Source organism: Delphinus delphis, chromosome 14 (assembly GCF_949987515.2).
Source record: "Delphinus delphis chromosome 14, mDelDel1.2, whole genome shotgun sequence".
NCBI classification, from domain to species: Eukaryota; Metazoa; Chordata; class Mammalia; order Artiodactyla; family Delphinidae; genus Delphinus; species Delphinus delphis.
Window position 1 is genome coordinate 73,556,425 of NC_082696.1, and position 10,472 is coordinate 73,566,896.

Genomic DNA, 10,472 nt, shown 5'->3' on the forward strand with positions numbered 1-10,472 from the left:
TACCATACATAAAACAGATAACCAATAAGAACCTGCCGCATAGCACAGGGAACTCTACTCAATATTCCGTAATGGCCTATATGGGGAAAGAATCTTAAAAAAGAAAAGGAGTGCATGTGTGTAACTGATTCACTTTGCTGTACACCCAAAACACAACATTGTAAATCAACCACACCCCAATAAAATTTTTTTAAGTATTAAAGGAAAGCCAGCACCATATAAACAGCATACACTTAAATCAAAGAGATGAATGCTTAACAGAGTAATGTTTTTTATTCACTGATAAACTAAAGGTCCATTTCAAGATGTTTTCTTGTATACTTCATTTGTTTTGTTAGCAAGCAAAGCCCTGAAAGGGATGGCTTCATCTAGTCCTCAGACTCGGACCCATCTTCATCTTGACTAATCTGCAAGTAACGAAGTGCATAAGTCTCCTTGTCGGATGCGACCACACGAAGCCAATAACAAAGATTGCTTTTTTTTTTTTTTTTTTTTTTTTTTTTTGCGGTACGCGGGCCTCTCACTGCTCTGGCCTCTCCCATTGCGGAGCACAGGCTCCGGATGCGCAGGCTCAGCGGCCATGGCTCACCGGCCCAGCCGTTCTGCGGCACGTGGGATCCTCCCGGACTGGGGCACGAACCCGTGTCCCCTGCATCGGCAGGCGGACTCTCAACCACTGCGCCACCAGGGAAGCCCAAGATTGCTCTTTTGAAGGTATTTCTTGGGAAGGTGTTTCAAATACCTTTTAGAGAACTGTTTCTCAGAAACAACTGTGATTTTATTCTTGAAACATTCAATGTGAACGACATTCCCAAGATTTCCGGTTTTTCCATTCACTTTAACCTTCTCCCATAGAAACTGTTCAAAATTTCCAGAACCAAAAATTCCATCTTCTACTGGATGAGTAAGGTCCAGATTAAACTTCCAAGTTGACTTCTTAGGCTTCTTGTCTTTCCTCACCGCCATCTTGCACGCCGGCAGCGTGATCCAATGTGATTTTTAAAATATATGTAATGTCAAAAATACGGTCAGTAAGTTGGGTCTTTAGAAACCTCTGTTTTTGTCTTTCCCACTATACTGGGCTTCATGAGAAACATTAAGATGAATCACGCCAACATAAGACTTCACTTGAAAAGGCATGTCAGTGGTAGAGGTGGGGAAATAAAAAGAGAAAAAATAAATTACTGCCAACATTTGGTATTTAGGAATGGTTTCTACATAATGGGTAGGAGAAAATTTTGAGAAAAGCATCAAGCCAGTAAAGTATATGGTGTGTTCAGACAAAGAACCTATTTAACTAGTCTGGATTATAGAATTGTAGGCTCTATGCAAAGCAAGAAGGTATAGGAGCTGGGGGAAGAAGATATGATAAGGAAAAGTGAAAAAATAAATAAAATAGTTGAAACCAGATTATAGAAAGCCTACATGTCAGATTAATGAGACTGGTTTATTCTATAATCTATAGGAAACAATTGAAGAAAATGGATCAGAAAGACCAGAGTTAGGTGTTAAGAGATGGACTTTGTCTGTACCTCAAACACTGCATCCATCTTCTACCTACATCGAAACTACTTGACCATCATCACCTATAGGTAAAACCTGGTCCCTTAAGAACTCTGGTTTGATTCTGAGACCTACGATCAAGTCACTTTTCTGACTTACTTGCCTCTCAGTTTGTGCCTAAGGGTTAAAAACAGTTTGTCTTATTTTAAGACCACATCCACCTTATTCTCAACTCTAGTAATTAGGCCCTGGTTTATTCACTTTATTTATAGCCCTATTGACCTCAGGACATATGGGGTGGAGACTGATCCCTGAAACGACACTCGCTTACCACAGGAAGTAAAATCCAACTTGCCATGGCTATGGCCTGGCAGACATGACTTCTCTTCTACTGTCTGGGTCCATCTTCCAGTCTCGCTTGATCAGGCTTCCATGTGGTCATGTTTTTCCAGCTTCCATTGATACCCAATGGCTGCCATCAAATGACTCCCTGTTGCCTTGCTCTGTAGACACTGAATTTTGTGACACTCTTCTCCCCACTCCCGGTACCACCCAAGTGGGCAGGTTTATTACAGGCCCAGGACCACATGTGCCTTGCCTCACTGAGGTTAACCCTCCATGCACCGCCTGGGTAGGTGATGACAGATAACTGGCAGGCATGAAGGATGGATGGGAGGAAAGAGAAAAGCACCAAAAAGGTTAGTAAGGAAGCTAGGTGCAGTACTGAGGGTGGCCCGAACCATACTAATCATGTTCCTTAAGAAAGCTAGAAAAATGTGTTTTAATGCAAAAGCAAACTATTTTTATAATATGTTTTATATGAAAAAAAGTCTTTTCATAATTAAATATGGTACATAAAATCCCCCTTTTACTGTTCTACACTTACTATTTTAACCTAAGACCATTTTCAGTCCAATCTCTTATAATATCACTTTACTTTCATCATTACAGTCTCTTTTTTTCCAGATGTTACACTTCCTTTAAATAGCTGCAAAGATGTCCAGTCAAATTAGCCCTTCCATTTTGAAAGTGAAAAGCTCCAGTGAGCAAAGACAAACTTTTATGGGAAATTGGTTAATAAAATGCTGTCTCATGAGAGTTGGACCTTCAACTAGAAAAGTGATTCTTAATGTTTAACATCTCTTTCTGCGATCTGAATTCTTCCTGCAGTCACTGAAAATTTTTTCTGGTCTAACCACAACTCATCACAGTTGCACACATTGGGATTGCTTTTTTACTCCCCTATTTAATTAAAAACTAAAACAAACAAACAAATAAATAGGCTCTGCTAAAAGAATCCAGCTTAGTTGTATCATTATGTGTCATTATTTTACTTCAACCTCAGTAATTATATTTTCTTGCCATTTAGCCAGACTGGAGTGGTTCTCAACATTGGCTTTCAAAAAAAAAATGCCTATAAATTAATGTAAGTAAACAGTGCCTGAAATAGTGCCTTATATAGTAAGAGCTATGTAAGCACTTACTGGTATTATTAACAACCCCTGGACTCCACTTAAAACAAACTGAATCCAAATCCATGAGATTAGGTGCAGTCAATGTCCCTAAGCTCACACACTGGAAATTTTTCCAAAGCTCTCCATGTGTTCCAATGAGCAACTGGTATTAAGAATCACCGAGGTTTAACCAGGTGCCAATGAAACAAATCCTATGGCTTAAATCTCAAAAGAGCTGACCAGTCCCATGCTATGCCCCACCAATAAGAAAAAAATCTACCATTTGCCAGGCACTGTGCATATCAAAGAAGATACAAAAAATGATTAAGACAATCTCTACCCTCAAGCAACACTAGCAATGAGTTAGGTGAAACAGACCATAGCCAAATAAATACAGAGCAATTCTTTAAGGGTAAGAATAGTGATATTAACTAAGAATGTGAGTCAGACAAAGAAAGGATCAGCCAATTCTACTTAGAAGAAGCAAAGAAGGCTCCCAGAGAAAGAGAAACTTGAACTGACCCTCAAGAGATGAATGGGAGGGACTTCCCTGGTGGCGCAGTAGTTAAGAATCCGCCTGCCAATGCGTGGGACATGCGTTCGAGCCCTAGGTCTGGGAAGATCCCACATGTCATGGAGCAACTAAGCCCGTGCGCCACAACTACTGAAGCCCGCACACTAGAGCCCGTGCTCTGCAACAAGAGAAGCCACCGCAATGAGAAGCCCGTGCACCGCAATGAAGAGTAGCCCCCACTCGACACAACTAGAGAAAGCCTGCACACAGCAACGGAGACCCAATACAGCCAAAAATTAAAAATAAATTGAAAAAAAAGTATATGTCAAGGTTATTAAAAAAAAAAAGATGAATGGGATTGTGTTGGGTAGAAAGAAGAGAAAGACATAGGTCTAAAATGTACAGCAGGGGTGAATAGCATAAAAGGCCCAGGGACCTATGAAGAAGTAAAAGAGTTAAAGTAGAAGATGTGCTGAAGGTGACGCTGGACAGATTGGAAGGGCCTGAAAAACCTGGCCAAACACCTGTGACTTTTCCCTGTAAGTAAAAGGAATCCAAGGAGGCATCTTAAGAGAAAGAGTAACACAATTATATCTACAATGTATATCTCTCCCATCTTCTTATATCAAGGGCAGCGATAAAGCTACACATTAGACGTAGGCTCTCACACATTAGACGTGGGCTCTCACGTGGTCACCCTGATATGTTCAGCTGAAAGCAGCTTCTCCATTGTGCCTTCAGCCAGTTCTCTTGAGGAATAAAGACAAGATGTTTTAGAAAATAAATCTGTGTGTGTGTGTGTATGTGTGTGTGTGGTACGCGGGCCTCTCACTGTTGTGGCCTCTCCCGTTGCGGAGCACAGGCTCCGGACGCGCAGGCTCAGCGGCTATGGCTCACGGGCCCAGCTGCTCCGCGGCATGTGGGATCTTCCCGGACCGGGGCATGAACCCGCGTCCCCTGCATCGGCAGGTGGACTCTCAACCACTGCGCCACCAGGGAAGCCCCTAGAAGTTAAATTTTTAATCATAAGCCCAACTAAGCTAAGAAAGTTATTCTACAAATCTCCTTTTTCTCATTTCTTTCCATGGAAACAAATAAAAGAAATGTTTTTGTTTTTGAATGTAAGCTTCTACATTAGATCCATCCAAGATTTTATATAAAATTGTTCTGCAAAAAAACTGAGAAGAGAAAGTGTGAATCTCACAGATGAAAGAAATTGGCTCTAAAAGTAACTATACTTGAGTAAGGATATCTTGCAGTTATACGCTTCTTAACAGAATCTTTGAACATAAGTTTTTCCTTTCAAAATAAGAACTACACATAATAATTTATTCATTTAAGGTAAAGGGTGAATGTATCACTTTAATAACAGTGATAGCAAATATTTCTTGCGGGCTTAGTATATGACTAGCATAGGGCTTATCGTCCTCACTACAAATAGGTCAGTACTATTTTTAAAGTCTGTTTTACAGACGAGGAAACTGAGGATTCATACTGTTTTTAAAAGTGTCAAAAACTGTCAATGGTCTGTTATTTTGCCGTACTTGAAAGCCAGCAAGTTAGCCTGCCTGTTTCATCAAAGCTTGCAGAAGACAGGAGATTTCTGGGTAAGAAACAAAGGACTTTATTACTCACAGCACTAGCAGTACACAGAGAATCAGCATTGTCGTTTGCCGATTTCCTGAACCCCAGTTCCTAGAGAGCGACCCAAAGAGGGTCCGGTGAGACCTGCACACACATAGACCGAGTTACAGGAATTGTATAATGAGTTACAGGAATTTTTATAACAGACACTAACATGCCTGCCTTTTGCTCCAGAAGGAGACACTGTCTCGTTCTTCAAAGGTGATTTACTAAACAAACATGCTTGAAACAAATTCTAAAACAAAGGTAGTCAGTGCCTCTGCCTGAAAGGTGTGAAGACACACAGAGAACCATGGAGAAGTGTCTCCCGACAAGTTGCCCAGGTTTAAACAATTAGTAATGGTAAAACCAGGAACCTGCACACATGTCACGTGAGCAGCAGAGCTTTAGACTAAGGTATCAGAAGCAAAGCATCAAGGATACCCTGAGTTTTGTGGACCTTGAGAATCTAGATATTCTAATCATTTCAGAAGAGGATGAACCTAAAAGACTTCCAAGGAGCCTCAACAGTCAACAATTGGCTAAGAATTTCTCCTTTTAAAGGTAGGAAAATGGAAAAAACATATCCTCTGGAGGATCTTAGATCTCGTTAGGCAGTGAGGAAAGTCTTAGGCATACAGAGCATAATAGTGCCAGAAAAAAAAAATAATAACATAGGATGTTCTTGGATGTTGTCTCCAGATATTGAGTTTTAATTCTAGCCTGACTTAAAGCGTAGATGAAAGATATTTCAATACCATGTCAATAGTGGAGCTGAATATGCTCTTTTCCCACCATAAGCTATTTTGGACCATTTGGTTCTCCATTCAGGAGATCTCGAAGTATGATTATGATTTCTGTCTTCCTTCAGTCTAATGACTCAGGGATTTTCTTATTTTGCTCGTCAGAAGGGAACAAAACTGTTGGCTTAAATACAACAAAAGCCCATGTCTGCTCCTTCTGGCTGCTCCAGGCTTGTCAGGGATGCTTCTGGCTGTGTGTGGAAAGCCACACCCCATCCTGGGTCAAACGCATCTGGCATTCCTGTCAATCTCTTCCTGGCCCTCGATGGCCACTTGGTAGCTCACCGTGCAGGGGACTAGGAGACAGTGTTGCTGCGGTCTGGGATTGAAGTCGATGAAAACACCCACCCCCTCACCAAGGTCTACGTGTATGGACACCCGGACTGCTAGATACTGATAAATGGGTCTTCATCTGTTCAATACCCATACCTTATTTTCTGATGATTGCAACATCCACTGCTGAAGGTAAGCACTGCTGACTGACCTCTTAGAACAGCAGTGCTGACTTGGAAAAGGGAAAGAGTTCCATCTGGTCTTAACATGTAAACACTCAGCATAAGTCTCAGTAGGAACGCCGGCTTTGAGAGATTTGAATAAGGCTGTACACCAAAGCCAAAGACTCATTTCTGCACGTTGCAAAGGCCAGTTTCCTGCTCTGTGCTCTGTACACAGCCATGCTCAACAAATGAGACCGGCTGGAGATCCCTTTCTGTTCCGGAGAAACAAAGTGTTAAGTCTGCCATGGGTCAGTGAAATCATTGTTTGCTCTAGAGCATGCCCAAGAAGAGGGGGGAGATTGAGTCTCTCTTCCAGGATTTGAAATCTGTCCTAAATCCACGGCCCATGCAGATGCTGGTATGCTGCTTGGTATTTGGGGATTTCTCGCTGATGAATATAATATGGCCAAAGCCTTGCTTGGCTGCAAAGAGAAACCAGAGAAAAATAAAGATGTGCTTTTGTTGGTAACATATTGTGGGGTCGGGATGTTGTTCTAGTGACTCACTTGAAAAAAAAGATGTGGTAGGAAAACTAAACTCAACCCCATGACAAAGCGCTATGGCTTTTGTTTAGTAAGAATTCCAGCCAACTCACTGGCCAGGATTTTTTTATATAGGCTGGGTCTACGTGATTCCAAAATATCCAGTACATTTAATTCTAAAATTTGCTTCAGGAACCTGGCTATTTTACTTACGGAATGTTAAACCTGAACTTAACTACTTTGGACAAATAATATATACAGCATATACACTGAGTGACTATTTGATTAATTAACAGTGTCCTGAAAGTTTTGGAAGCTTTGGTGTTTTACTGACAGATTGATAGAGCTCAGAGCTCCTGGAACCCACTCCCCTATTATCAAGTCTGCTTTTTGGCCTTTAGATTAGGCAATATATTTTCAGCTAGAATAGCCCCATTGTCATTGGGATGGAGGAAATGGGGTTTCCTGCGTCTCCTCCAATGGGGAGGAAATTGGGGTGGAGGGTGTAACTGACCATCTCAAATTCATGCCTTCCATCTTTGAGGCTTTCTGCCAAGTGCTTAGTTTTTGTTTGTTTGTTTGTTTAACCCCTTTATTAGAGTCTTTGTTTTAGTCTGAGCTTTTTTTTATATATTAATGATTCTTCCATAACCACCATTCATGACATACGCATTCCTATCTAAGCCAGGTTACCTATCTCTCTTACCTTCATGTGGAACAGAGTTTCCTTCCATCTTCACCTTTCAAATATAGCCTATACTTTAAGGTCCAGTTCAAAGCTATCTCTTCTGTAAAAATAAGTATGAATTCCCTCCTGTACCATGCAATGATGCCAACAAAACTATGTCTGCAGTTTTATTATAGCACACTGCCCTGAGTTATAGCTCTGTGTGTCCATGCCTGTGTTACCACTAACTTGTTAGCTCCTTGAGTTTGGCACTTCTGTTTCCCCTAAGGGACCCATTTTTCTTCCATTTCATAGCTTCATACCCAGCTCAGTTATTCACCTGTAGTAGGTAAGTCAACAAGTAATTTTTGAGCTGAATCATGCCCACATCCTCCAAGTAAATATACCAGATGACAAAGTGATGTGAGGGGTGGGGTGATGGCGGCGGGGGGGGGGGGGGGAAGAAAGAAGGAGGGAGGAACGATGTCAAATTGGAAATCCAACCTGATTTAGCATCTAATACATAATTAGTCATGTTGGCAAATACCATAAGGAAAAACACTCAAACACGATTGCTCTGCATTTTAAAATGCCTTATTTTTTCCTTTAGTATATTTATTCCTACACAAACAATATTTACTTTTCTCCTGATTGAAACATGAATGTTTCTACTTGGCTTCCTTTTGGACAAACTGCTTCAGAACAATCCAATTCTGGTAATAAAGTAAATCTTCTCACTGCCCCTGATCAACAACCCCATCCTTTGTTTTAAAACAATAATTTGATGCCTAAATAACGCCTTTCCCTCAAGGCAATGAAGAGAGAAGACAAGAGCCAGTGAAAGCTAATGTAAAACAGCACCACCAGCTAAAACTCAATTCACATCAGGATGGCAATGACTCTGAGTGGCCGGTAACTGCTACAAAAGGACATACTCAGAAATGAACTAGCTGCAACATAGGAGTGAATCTTCCCATACGTTGAAAGAGGTTACCCTGTCCCAAACGCACTTTTTATAAGATTCAGTATTCTTCTGGAATTCAGGAACCAGATCTTTTTCAGAGTCAATCACTGACCCGCTGGGAATTTTATTTTCAAATGTGGGAATGTTCACGATTCATGCTTTTATTGACGGTTGACATTCTTTCAAATGTATGACCCTGGAGGTTTGATGGTCCTGGTTTTTTAATAGAGGTTTAAATGACCCCACCTTTTTGATCCGGTTTGATTATTAAAAACAGAGTCTAGGGATTTTACACTATGCATCACAAATTGTGAACCTCTGGACTCTGCCAACACTGTACTTGAGATTTCTAACGCTTAGCAATTTTCTAACGTTGTGGTTGAGGTCATCTTAGAAAGACCTACATTTATATTTTCCCCTTGTGATGCAAAATCAATACTTCAGTGTCTGAGCAAAAGTGAGGCACCCCATTCACGCTAGCCTGCTGCGTGAAAATGTAAATGGGTAGGCAGCAAATCTCTGAGTGTTATGGAAACACAGACGCTAAAAGTCTTGCTGATTGCTGACTCTCTTGTTGGAAATATTAAATTTGTTCAGGTTTTATTTTTTTTAAATCTCATCTTTCTGCACTCCTTTTTTTTTTTGAGGAGTTTCAGGAAGAGCATGCAGAATGACCAGAAAAACCTATACTGTTCTTGCAACACTTCACATAAAAATTTCCGTTTAACTTTCCACATGCTTTCTGCGAAGTCAAACTTTCTTTTCTTTCTTTCTCTTTCCTTTCTTTCTTCCTTTCTTTTTCTTTCTTTTCTTTCTTTCTTTCTTTCTTTCCCAATGCTAAGACAATCAAATAGCATTCAGTATACATCAATGAAAATACTCATGATGTGTTAGAAAATCCATTCCCTGAGAAAATGTCACAAGGGAGACTAAAAATAAAGTGAAATCTCTAGACTTTAGGATTCTCTTGAAAAGTTGCCCACAATGTCAAAACATTCCATAGTGGTTAAAGTATAGAGAAAATTAGCTATAATTTACCTAGGAGAGCCGGAAGATTTACTCCTGTGCTGGAGTATGTTTTTCATAAAGAACAGCTGCCCTCTGGTCCCAGGGGACACGTCCTCTTGCTGTCTGCCATGGGACACCTCATTCTTAGAGGTCTTCCTTTGTCAGCAGTGGTTCTCAAACTCAAGAAAGCACCCAAGCTCCCTGGAGGGCTTGTAAAAATGCAGACTGTGGGGTTCCACGCATAGCTTTCTGACTCACTAGATCTAGGGTCTGGCCTGAGAATTTGCATTTCTAACAAGTCCCCAGGGGCTGCTGACTGCTGGTCTGATGAGCACACTTTGGATGCCAGCCTCACGAGAGAGGGTCTTGAAGCAGCTAATTGGACAGCATCGCGGGGAGTGAGTGGAGGGGCCAGGAGGGAGCTGTAGAAAGGAGGTGAGCCTGTGAGGCCTGAGAATCAAGGGACAACCCTGACAGCCCATCTGTGAAGGACAATTACGGTCTTAGAAACGTTCCATGTGGCCACGTTGAACCAAAGGATGTGAGAAGGAAGAAGACATTGGGAAAAGGGAAGAACTGCAAGAAAAACTTACAAAGGAAAAAGAGAGATCACAGACCAAGCCCTTCCTAAAACGGCAGCAACTGAGACAGATCACAAGGAAAACTACGATCAATCTTCCAGTTCTCCCCTTTTCCACTCTCATGGAACGTGGTGGAAGCTTCCTTCTACAAGAAAGCCAAACAAGTGTGAATCTCAGTCCACTGACTGAAAGGGACAGGAAACACCATCTTCCCGATTATCCAGTACTCAACTGAGCTGCCGAATCCATGTGCTATGCCAGCTGGCAAAGCACACCCTCAGTTATATGTGACGTGTCCCCCTGAACTCAGGGCTGTGATGCTGCAAGTTCAAGGGCCGTAGGCCAGGCCCAGGCGTGGCACAGAGTTTAGGGCTCT

At 41.5% G+C, this 10,472-nt stretch overlaps 1 protein-coding gene across 1 annotated transcript; it reads right to left on the reverse strand.

Moving 5' to 3' along the window:
* Nucleotides 1-368: 368 nt before the first annotated feature.
* Nucleotides 369-1,058, reverse strand: LOC132437378 (ribosomal protein eL22-like 1). The gene is made up of 2 exons (XM_060030629.1): nucleotides 695-1,058; nucleotides 369-474 (listed from the first exon to the last, which is right to left on the reverse strand). The coding sequence occupies exons 1-2, from the start codon at nucleotides 964-966 to the stop codon at nucleotides 369-371; spliced, it is 378 nt and encodes a 125-aa protein (XP_059886612.1). The 5' UTR covers nucleotides 967-1,058.
* Between the last annotated feature and the right edge of the window lie 9,414 nt (nucleotides 1,059-10,472).